At 41.3% G+C, this 11,780-nt stretch overlaps 2 protein-coding genes across 2 annotated transcripts in view; both read left to right on the forward strand.

The window, feature by feature from the left end:
- Positions 1-697, forward strand: part of LOC306752144 (adipocyte plasma membrane-associated protein) — a 7,877-nt gene extending 7,180 nt beyond the window's left edge. The window contains exon 9 of the mRNA XM_079235853.1: positions 1-697. This exon is cut by the window's left edge and continues 103 nt beyond it. Within this exon, the coding sequence (XP_079091979.1) occupies positions 1-110 (110 nt within the window). The 3' untranslated portion in view covers positions 111-697.
- Positions 698-8,455: 7,758 nt separating this feature from the next.
- On the forward strand, positions 8,456-10,064 carry LOC306752477 (ATP synthase subunit gamma, mitochondrial-like). Its single transcript, XM_079236239.1, has 3 exons — positions 8,456-8,633; positions 9,421-9,517; positions 9,878-10,064. Exons 1-3 carry the CDS (start codon positions 8,483-8,485, stop codon positions 9,879-9,881), a joined length of 252 nt encoding a protein of 83 aa, XP_079092365.1. The 5' UTR covers positions 8,456-8,482; the 3' UTR covers positions 9,882-10,064.
- The last annotated feature ends 1,716 nt before the right edge of the window (positions 10,065-11,780 follow it).

Raw genomic sequence — 11,780 nt, forward strand, 5'->3', positions numbered from 1 at the left:
GCCGGCTGACGTGGGCCGTCAGCGACGCGTTCCAGCACCGGGGCCGGACCTACCTGGGCAGCACCGACCTGCCCTTCCTGCCCGTCCTGGAGGGCGAGGAGAGCCGGTGACGGGCCGAGACGGATCGCTGGGCTCACGAAGCTTCTGATGGAGCGGCTGCAGGAAACGCTTTGTTCCTCTGGATTCTACATTTTTAAGGTTTGGAGCCTGGAGCAGCAGACGGATGAAAAAAAGCTGAATATTGTGGTTTCAGGTCGGGCTAAAGACCTGAGAGGAGAACGGAGCTACTGTGATCGTCGTTTCTTTTAAACTAAAAACAACCTGGACTAACTTCCGTCTGCTCAAACACAAAAGATGAACCTCAAACACCGGGAAATGAAATGGTAGAAATTAGGAGAAGTTAATCTTTGCACTGGATGTCTGCAGACGAGCAGCAGAAGAAGCACTGAGTCCAAGAACGTTCTCTCACTGGAAATACAACTTCAATAAATGTTATTTAGTCTTTTAATAGTTCAAGCTAACTAAAACGACTCTTTTGACCCTGAATCGTCAAAATTAGAGTTTGAGTGTTTTTGACAATCAAAACAAACTGTGTTCTTAATTCTAATTTTTATATAGAATATGTTAAAGTTACATTTCTGTGAGAATCATGAATAACTTGTTGTCGTTCGAGCTAAAACGATTAATCAATAAATAATTGAACACTTGATTTTTAACGCTTTTCTCTGTTTTTGTGTAATTGTGACCTAAATATCTTTTGAAGATCCCTCCTTGGACTCGGCAGGTTTTCTTTTAACTATTTTACTAACATTTTTATAGATTAAACTCTGTTGATTTAATAAAAAATAACCTGGTTGCAAAATACTTTTTAACTTAAATTTAGCACAGAAAGGTGTTTACAGCTTATTAAAACTTTAGATCAAACTTCATCAAACAAATCATAGTGAATTTACCCGACAGTATTGACTCTTTTTTTTCTATTTAACTCAAACCATTCAAGATCAATTATGTACAGAACTATTGAACAGAGTAAGTTGTAAATGAGGAAAACATGTATGCAAACAAGCGTTATCTTAAATGCATGAAGCCATTTCTGGGCCCTATTCTTCGTAGCTGGTTTACTGAGTTAGCCGGCAAATTTTCAGGATAAGATGACGTAGGTCAGGCTTTTTGGTTCCTCGAAGCAAGTTTAGAAAAATCACCATAGCAACACAGCCAAAAATGTAAACCTGCTCCCATGCAGGCTGAACAAAAAGGCAGCTCCCTTCCTCATTGATGAAGGAGCGATATTAGTTATATCGACCGTCTCACAGACTCTATGCATTAACTTACGCATTTTTGAGAGCGGTACATTTCTGTACAGTGTCGGCGATGCAGAGAACATCGGGAAAGCCCCGCATGCCGTGCTGTCCGTAACATTTATTCAGCACTTAACTTATGGATGTGTTGAAAGCACTCATAATTATATGACAGTGTTATTAGTACACCATACATATCATTATTGTAGGAAATTATAAGGGTGGACTCATGATAAGAATACTTCACTGCTTCAATTGATTGAATTTCTGATTATGAATAATACATACATACTGATCCGCCCATACACATATTCAAACTCCTAGTTATATGGTAATTTAAACATACATGTTTATACACATATATAGTACATGATACATACGCGCATACAGTACATATCCTCATAAATATATATTTATTTGTATACTACTGCCAGCAGGCACATTTAAATAAATATAATCTTATTGATTTGGATGATAAAGCACTTAAAATTAGCCGATACATTTTCCCAACACTGACGCATTTAACTTGTCTGATATATTTGCGACGCAGCGGGGGCGGTGTTAAGCTGCGTTCACAGCAACAACGTTGCAAAAATGTTGGAATATTCGCAACGGATTTGCTGTGAATGATTACGGTATTGAAATCCTCATATGCGTTCATGATCATCTCCTGCTTGTCAGCGGAGAAAAAAAAAGGTTATTATCCCTTCTGAAGAGGAACGGGCACGCGCATTTATCCAGATGACTGACGTCTGGTTAGAATTAACACAACCTTTTTTAGCACAGATCTGCCGTGGAGAAACCGAGGTAGTCTGATGTCAATCATCTCGCTAATTTAAGATGGATAATAGGACATTTGCTCGACTTTGTTGAACCACGTACGAAGAATTCCCCCCTGAAAAGTAACTGTCTACTGGTTCTATTCTTGTACACAATAACTAACCATATGGAAAAATCAGATTTAACAGATACATTTATAACCTAAAGCAAAACCATCTCCAGTTATTGATGCCATAAACATGTTATGGTAAATGTTCTTTAATGTTATTATGTCTTACTTTGTCTCAAAGAAATGTCCAAATAAAACAACAGCACGCCTAAGGTAATTCAGCTCAAACCAAAGTGCTGCATGGGGACATGGAATACTTTAACTTTAAACAACTATAATAATTATATACATGACAATACATAATACATGAAACATGAGACAATAACATAGAAACAAATACCAACAGAATTTAAATAGATGTGTAGCTTCATCTAGGCTGAATAAACTTATTTTGCAGTCTGTATCAGCCTGACAGTTTTAAAGTGTTTAACTAGGTCTCATTTATTTCTAATGCTCTCATCAATGGACTTATGATTTGATAAATAACAGAGACGAGAGAATCTTGTTGAGCAAACTCCACGACTAATTTGTTTCTCTAGTGTGGACTTTTAAATGTCGTTTCAGAGATTGCTTTAGTGAAAATGTTTGACCACAAACTGAACAACTAAATGCTTTCTCCCCTGTGTGGTTAGTCATGTGACGGTTCAGGTGTCTCTTTTGGGAAAATGTTTTACTACACACGGAACAACTAAATGGTTTCAGTCCTGTGTGGACAGTCATGTGATCGTTCAGGTTTCCTTTATGTATAAATGTTTTACTACACAAGGAACAACTAAATGGTTTCACTCCTGTGTGGACAGTCAAGTGAGTATTCAGGTTTCCTTTATGTATAAATGTTTTACTACAAAAGGAACAACTAAATGGTTTCACTCCTGTGTGGATAGTCATGTGAAAGTTCAGGTGTCCCTGTCTGGAAAATGTTTTGCTACACATGGAACAACTAAATGCTTTCTCCCCTGTGTGGATGGTCATGTGACGGTTCAGGCTTCCTTCATGTGAAAATGTTTGACTACACACGGAACAACTAAATGGTTTCACTCCTGTTTTGGATCTAGTGTGTCTCTTCAGACGTACCTTGTGGTCAGAGCTTCCACCACATTCAGGCGAGCTGACTGATGTATTTCCAGTACTACAGTTCACATCACTTACAGGTACTTCATTGTTTTGCAGAGGGTTTAAATCTGACTGAGGTTCCTGAGTCTCCTTCCAATCTCTACTGTCATCAGTCTCAGATTCAGAAGAGTCTTCAGCCTCATCACTATCTGGTCCTGGATGCCTTTCTGGATCTAACTTCCTGTCTGGTTCTGATCCTCCACAATCCGCTCCACCAGCTTCTGTTTCCATCTGTTCAGTTTGTCTTTGATGAAGCTGTGAGGACTGAGCTTCTTCTTCACCATCTTCACTCTTTATGGGAGTGAATGAGAACTTGATACCAGCCTCCTTCAGTCCTTGAAGTTGCTCTCCCTCCTGACTGATCCAGAGTTCCTCCTGTTCCTCTTTAATGTGCGGGGGCTCTGAGTCCTCCTGTTCCTCTTTAATATGTGGGGGCTCTGGATCCTCCTGTTCCTCTTTAATGTGTGGGGGCTCTGGATCCTCCTGTTCCTCTTTAATGTGTAGGGGCTCTGGGTCCTCCTGTTCCTCTTTAATGTGTGGGGGCTCTGGGTCCTCCTGTTCTTCTTTAATCTGTGGGGGCTCTGGGTCCTCATGTTCCTCTTTAATGTGTGGGGGCTCTGGGTCCTCATGTTCCTCTTTAATGTGTGGGGCCTCTGGATCCTCCTGGTCCAGACTGGAGCTCCAGTCCTGCTGCTCAGGGGGAATCTCTTCTTTAACCACCAACAGCTGCTGGACGTCTGTGGAGAATAATACAATACATTCATACATCTGAGAAATCTTATATTAAACATCTATTATTTAAGAGGTTTATCACTGACAAGGCGGAGAATTAGTTGTAAATGAGAGAAGCATGACCCCTAAATAAAAACATGCTGCTGCTGTTGTAAACATCACACAGCAACTTGTGTAGCATTGACTGAACCACTCCCCACCGGCAGTAACAGACCCTCAGTAGCAAATGCAGAGACTACATGTTTAAAACATTGGTACTTGCGTACCGTTCTGCGAACAGATCGGGTCCAGTCTACATCCAGGACATGGTCAAACCTCACACCCCAGCTTGTTCACTCCGCATCGGCCAATCGGCTCGTAGCTCCGTCACTGCAAGCTAAACACTCAACAAAGTCACGACTGTTTGCCGTCTTGGCTCCTCAATGGTGGAATGAGCTCCCCATTGACATCAGGACAGCAGGAAGTCTACATCTTCCGCCGCAAACTAAAAACACATCTCTTCCGACTATATTGAATAAAAAGAAACTATAAAAAAAAACTCTCATGGTTGAATGCACTTATTGTGAGTCGCTTTGGATATGATAACATAAGATTAGAGGATCCTTTATTAGTCCTGCAGTGGGGAAATTGCAGGATTACAGGATAAAAGCATCAGCTAAATAAAATATAGTGTAATGTAATACTATATGTTTTTTTATTTATATTATTGAGAAAAAATACACGTTGTTATAGTTTTAAGGAGCAGTTTTCTGTGATTATGTTGTGCATATGTGTTGTGATGACAGCTGGTTGTTATCGAAAGGGCACTAAATAGTCGGAGCAGATAAGACAAGTCTTTAAGGCTGAGGCTACCATGTTTTATGACCCAGCTCTATGTTTTCTTTTACAATCTTCACATTGCTGAGGACATAGTGAAGCATTCAATCGTTAATAAACAACTTGTGTCCGACCTGCGATGCTGATACTAGAATAAAGACCACCAACCTGCTCTTTCTATCCGGACTTCCGGGTTGAAAACAGCGTCCAGTAGTCTCCGTTGTCGCTCGTTCTCCTCTTTTGATCTAGAACGTTCCTCCTTGTTCTCTGCTGTCGTTCTTTCAAACAGCATTTGGACTTTAGACATTTTCACACGACAGAAACGTTTCCTCACACAAACTCCGTCACAAACCCCGTTTCCTCTCCATTAAACTGGGACTAGCATGCTAAGCTAACTTCAATATCTTTGTATGCTACCGGGAGATGAGTCAGAGGAACAACATCCGGGAACAAGGTGAACGTCTAGAAGTCCATTCAGAAGGTTTATCCAGACAGAGAGACTCTGCTGGATCAGTAGTGAAGGAGCTACTTGACACTTTATCAACACAACAACAAGACGTTGTTGTTTCAACTGACGGTAGCCGCCATGTTGTTAAGAGAGTAACATCCGGGTCAGCTGCAGCTTGCCACGTCACCTTCAAAATAAAAGCTTTTACAAGCTTCTATGTGCTTTTAGTATGAAAGCCCATTTACAGCACTGCTGGAAAAAACAATTAAGATCCTTTAAGTCGTAATTATGAGACACCATCTCATAATTATGACTTGCTATCTAATAATTATGACATATTTACAATATATATAAATATTGTCTGGTAGAGTGCACGACCCTAAGACATTTGGATGGACGCCATCAGGGCGACATTACCATGACATTGTAAATACTCAAGTGAAGTACACATACTTCATTTTCAGTACTTGGTCGCCCTTTAAGCCCTCACCCTGACCCTAACTAATATCTAAGGTCTAATGTATGCACCTTCCGCATAGAAAAATTCCTCATTTGTGTAAACATTTCAAGCAATAAACGGTTTCTGATTCTGAACCCCTAACTCTATTTATTGTTTGAGTTGTGTTTAGAGGTTGTACATGGGGCCTAATTAGGGGACCCTAGGGGTCAACAGGTGTACTTACACACAACAAGCTTCATTGAGATTAATACAAAATAAACAGTGAATAATAATATTATATAATGAAATAGCATTGTGTATATATAAAGGTGTGTTTATATATATATATATATATATATATATATATATATATATATATATATATATATATATATATATGTCTGTCTGTCTGTCTGTCTGTCTGTCTGAGAATCAGTCCAAACTTTAATACCACTTTAATTCAGTATTCATTCATTCTAGTGAGTCTGAGAGACGTTAGAGGTCCCGATGACTCAACAACACAAACCTAAGCTACTTTAAAACACTTAATAAATATTTAATCAACTAATCATTAAATCAAAACTGTCAATAACTAAATGTGATCTACTGTTTTTTAGAATTAAAACAAATACTAAAACTGAATTTATTTCAGCACCGCCCAGCTAAATAACCAGATATGAACCACTTTAAATCTGCTTCCAGTTACTCGCTTTAGTCACACTTCCTGTCTTTGTGCCGCCAGCCAAGTCCGAGCCTCCGGTCACCACCGCCATCAAAATCGAAAAGAACGTCTGCAAGATCACCTTCGGCCCCAACATCGTGCAGCAGGCCAAGATCACCACCAACGGCATCCTGGGAGATTTTTTGATCCGCTACGACGTGCAGAGAGACATGGGGATCGGAGACATTCAGGTACTTTTATTTAACACAGAGACGAAACGAAAGGATGCATGAAAAGCAGACCGTGAAACATTTTCATATTTTGCAAGTGTGCACGCGGAGTTCCCATCCAGCCGCTCGCACTCATCCACCCACCTGTTAGTGATTCATTTCTCTGGCTGCCTGCCACGGCAGTCCCTCCGCTGCCAAACTCTCTCTACACACACTCAAACTACTGCAACTCACTGCCTGTGAATGTCTTTCTTTTCCCCTCCAGGTTTTAAACGGCCATTTCGTGCACTACTTTGCCCCCAAAGACCTGCCGGTGGTGCCCAAGAACGTGGTGTTTGTGATCGACACGGGCGCCTCCATGGTGGGGACGAAGATCAGGCAGGTAAAGCGGCCACTCCGGGGATACCTGGACGTATGGCGTGAAAGCAAAGCTGCAGGAATGCGTCAGCAATTGAGGACATTCTTAATTGATGAAGTCACTGTCTGAGCTTCAACACTTCCACTTCCTTCCTTAGATAAACAACGCAATACCGTAAACGTTGGGTTAGGAGCCGCTACTACCTTCGGTCAGTGTCCCCGTTAGCTCCCCGCTGTAGCCAGCTGGGGCTCCTGCTAGCGCTCCGTTACTTCCCCGCTAGCTCTCCGCTAACTTCCGCTAGCTCCCTGAAAACCACCGAAGGTAGCGGCACCAGGCTCGACACCCGACTTGGGCAGAGGGGATGCAGGCAGAAGCAGCAGCAGCGCTAGCTAGTAGCAGCGCTAGCTAGGGCTGCTACTAGCTTTCTACAGCGGGGACACTGATCGGCTGTAGGAGCGGCTTGTAACCCGACGTTTACGGTAGGTTGTTTGCTAATGATTCCCAAAATGGCATAAATGCCTACTTTTTGGTTATGAATTGATGCAAAACTACTTGGTTAGGTTTAGGAATCGATCATGGTTTGAGTTAAAATAAGTATGCTTGTTACGTAACTTAAGTAAGTTACTAAAGTTCAGACTTGAACGTCGGTCTCCTACATGGATTTTATCGCTCTTCACGCTACGTCACCTGACTTCCTCCTTCGCTCTTGTCATAATTGCTGTCGCCGCCTAACATCAAAGGTAAATATGGGTCGTAATCATATGCTGTATAGAAGAAGGGGGCGCAGTCGTCTTGAAGCCACTTATTGGTTCGCGGACGGCTGTTTTGAAAGCCTTGAGTTCGTCACTTTGGCCGTCGCCATCTTGGTTTTTTTGTAACCAGTGAAGGGAAGTGAAGTGTCAGGAATGCGGAGGAGAGACGTAGAGACGCTGTACACGGCTCTGGAAGAGATTTCTTTTTATATTTTGCTAAAAAGGCATAGGTGTGTTTGGTCTATTTTCACATTAAATCTTTCATAATGCAGATAAAAGTTCCACCTTGGACCAGAAGTAGATGTGCACTTATTTTTCCCCTCAGAGTGTGTCAGAGCAAATTCTTGCTTCCCATGCAACGCAACTTAACCTTTAACCTTACAACTTAACCTGATTTTAAGCAGAATTTCAATGCCTGCATCGGATCAGAAACCCGACACCCCACCTCCTCACTCCCACACTGGAATATCTGCATCAGACCTTATTTCCTCCATCTGCAATAGTGAGGATAATCCCCTCGGCCAGACTCGGAGCTGATCTCTGCAGCTGCCACGAGTACAGACGCAGAGAAGGAAAAACAGATTGCCAGTGAGAAAAGCAAAGTGGAAAACACACAACACAAGGCCACGCTGTGAGGGAGGAAGGTCACCGTCTATGGGGTAATGGAACTTTCTCGACAACGGCACCCTCGACCTCCACACAGAGAGAGAGATACTGAACACTGTGCTCCTCCCCCGACAGAGAGCATGGGCATCTATGACGACATTGACGCCGACGTGCTGAGGAACTACCAGGAGTTCGCTCTGATCAACGTCCTCTACATGGCCATGAAGGAGTCCACCACCGCTGAGCAGAGCGCCAGGATGACCGCCATGGACAGCGCCAGCAAGAACGCCTGTAAGAACCCGTCTGGCGCGCTCTTTCTTTCAGGAGCGCGCCGGTAAAATGCTTCTCTGACACATCGGGGATCTGAAGCGTGTTTTGAAACGGTATTTAGAGGTTCTTCGTGACATCGGGGTTCAGTACCTTGCAGAACCTGATTTAAACCTCCATGAGAAAATGGAGGTCTGTCCCCGATACTCGCTGCAGTATTTGCGAGCAGAGAGATTAGCCTTCTGATGTCACGTGTTCTTGGTAATTGCTACAGTGCCAAACTGCAAGCATGTGATTGGCTCGTTGCAGACGAGCCAGGCCACAGAATCGGTTATAGGAATGCCGGTTAGACGGCAGTTTTTAGAGCCAGGTGGTGCATCAAGACCCAGGGCATGATGGGAAACGGGCCGATTGCCGCTTAGTTTTGATATTGAACACCTTGTGTCGTAGAAATGGCGACTTAATCTGTTAACAAGCATGCATTGACGATGAAAACAGTAAAGGTTATTTATATATAACTGAGCAAAATGAGCTGCAAATACGAAGGATATAACTTCATATGAATAAACCTGAACGTGGTCTACAAACTACAGGTGGCTTTAACGGGACGCAAATATTTCCGTGACTTCCTGTATGTCCTGGTCATCGCCGCCTGATCTCGTCCACTTTTCAGCTCATCTCGAACGTCTTTTAATGGAATATAACGTCACGTTTCACGTCTCGTTAGGATTTATTTCAGGAGACGGAAGTCCGGTGCAGAGTTGTATTGTTTACATTTTCCACGTTGACCGACGTGTTTCCCTCCCTTCAGCTGAGATGATTGACAAGCTGACCCTCACCTTCAACCGGACCAGGCAGGCGGTCATCACCAAGGAGCTCATTGAGATCATCTCCGGAGCCGCTGCTCTGTAAGTCTTTCCCCCGTCCGCTGTCTTTTCTCTCTTCCCCTCCATCACTCCCTTAACTTTTCTATGCATGTCTCTGTAAAATCACATTCTCGTGTGACTAATTCCTCTCCGACTCCATCTGCTCCTCCTCATTCTCTGCTGAACTCAGGACCTGAGGCTTGTTTATACAGAGGAGGTAACACTAGTGATCGGATCCTTTTTTGTAGAATTGTGACATAAATTCCTGGATATAAAAAGTCTAGATGCCCTTTTAGGCTTCATAGTACCTCCAGAGTTTCACTCCGTCTCCAGCCAAGTTTAAAGGGCCGTTTGTGTTCACTTTCTTACCTTTTTTTTAATTCTATTTTTCTTTCTTTGCAGATAAATGGGCGAGATCTTCGTTTCCATTACCTAAAGTACTTCAGACGCTGTCGTGGTGTCGAGAGAACATTTTGTGCTTTTATTTGTAAAATATATGGAGAAAAATAAACCTTACAGGAACCTTCATGCTTCTCATCTGTCCCTGTATCTGTCTTTCCTCACAATAAATACTGATGAGAAAAGCGAATGTCGATGCTTCACTCTTCTGGATTTCACCCTCCACATTTGAAAGGCAGTCCAATAGTGTGTTTGTTATTGTGTAACTGGTATTTTAAAGTATTGTGTGACTGGTTTTAAATGGTTAATAGAAAATAAAAATAAAAGGTTTTAATAGTAGAATTAATGTTGAATGTAAGTGTTTAACTTAAATATTGTAGCTGGTAAATAACAAGCATATCTTATTTACCAGCGTAATCTTTAATGTCATCAGTTGATTTATATAAAATCTGGAGAGTAACTATTGCGATAGCTGAAGCTTTAAAATAAAAGCAGCGGAATAAAGTACAATATTTTTCTGAAATTTAAAATGGTGAAAAGTACACAATGGAAATACTGAAGTACTTTACATTTTTACTCAAATACAGTAGTTGAGTAAATCCTTACTATGCTATGACTGTCATTTTTCGGCATACTTAAAGAATGACTTCATGACAAACTATACTACGTTTGTCAAAAGTAGTAAAAAAAACTAGCATGTTGAAAAAATTCAAAATATCGCATCCTCAAACAGTGGAAAATATCACAATATCATGAGACTGTAAAGTGTGAAAATAAAAAGGTTATGTTATCGAAAGGCCATAAAGTTAGATTGTATGTCCGAATTGTATTATAGAATGCCACAAAATGTTGATACCATTTCATGAAAATGCCCTAAAAGTCACAATATATCATAAAAAAGTCTTTTTTCATGACATACGTCTCTGACTTTTTCATAGATGTATATAATTGGAAACGTCTCCTCGTGCTGGAGTTATTTCCTCACTTTGTGCTGCAAAAAGTACACATATATATATATATATATATATATATATATATATATATATATATATATAAATAAATAAATAAATAAATAAATACATACATACATACATACATACATACATACATATATACATACATACATATATATATATATATATATATATATATATATATATACATATATGGTTACATTAATATAATATTTGAATATAGTATTTGAATATATTAATGCAACTGTTTCCTTTGTTCTGACTTTCTGGGTTTTGTAGTTCTTTTACTTGACGCCATCTTGGTTTGTATCCTTGTTGTTCCCATGGCGATGGAAAGCTCCTGAAGGTTGACCATGCATGACTTGTGACATCATAGTTCTATTCAAAGGCAGTTCTAGAATCTGGATTCTAGAACTCTCTTATAGCCACAGAGACGCAGTCTCTCTCAAACCAGTTGAAGCGGATCTTCAAAGGAACGAAGAAAACCAGGATTTCACTAACAAGACAGACTTTTGAAGACCACGAATATCTTTAATCGACAAGTAATATCTTCAAACACGATGAGTTCAAGTGAAGACAAATCCGCCGCACCTGTGCAGCCTGATTCAGAAATGGACACCATGAGTGGAGATCAGGATCACCCTCAGGACAGTGCACACACATTTGACCTAATGCAAGAGTTACATCAGAGCAATAAGGCCTTGGAGAGGAAGTGTTTGGCTCTGGAGCTGAGGGCAATCAGAGACCTGGAGGAGGAGAGGAACAAGTCAAGTACACTTCTGGCCCAGCTGATCACCGAGAGGGGCAAGGCCTCCCGTGAGCTGGAGCTCCAAAAGCAGCTGTTGCGCCACAGCGACGAGGCGTGGAAGGAAAGATTTGAGGCTCTGGAGCTAAACTTCACCCGAGACCTGGAGGAGGAGAGAAACAAGTCA

The sequence above is a fragment of the Taurulus bubalis genome (assembly GCF_910589615.1).
Source record: "Taurulus bubalis genome assembly, chromosome: 20".
NCBI lineage: Eukaryota > Metazoa > Chordata > Actinopteri > Perciformes > Cottidae > Taurulus > Taurulus bubalis.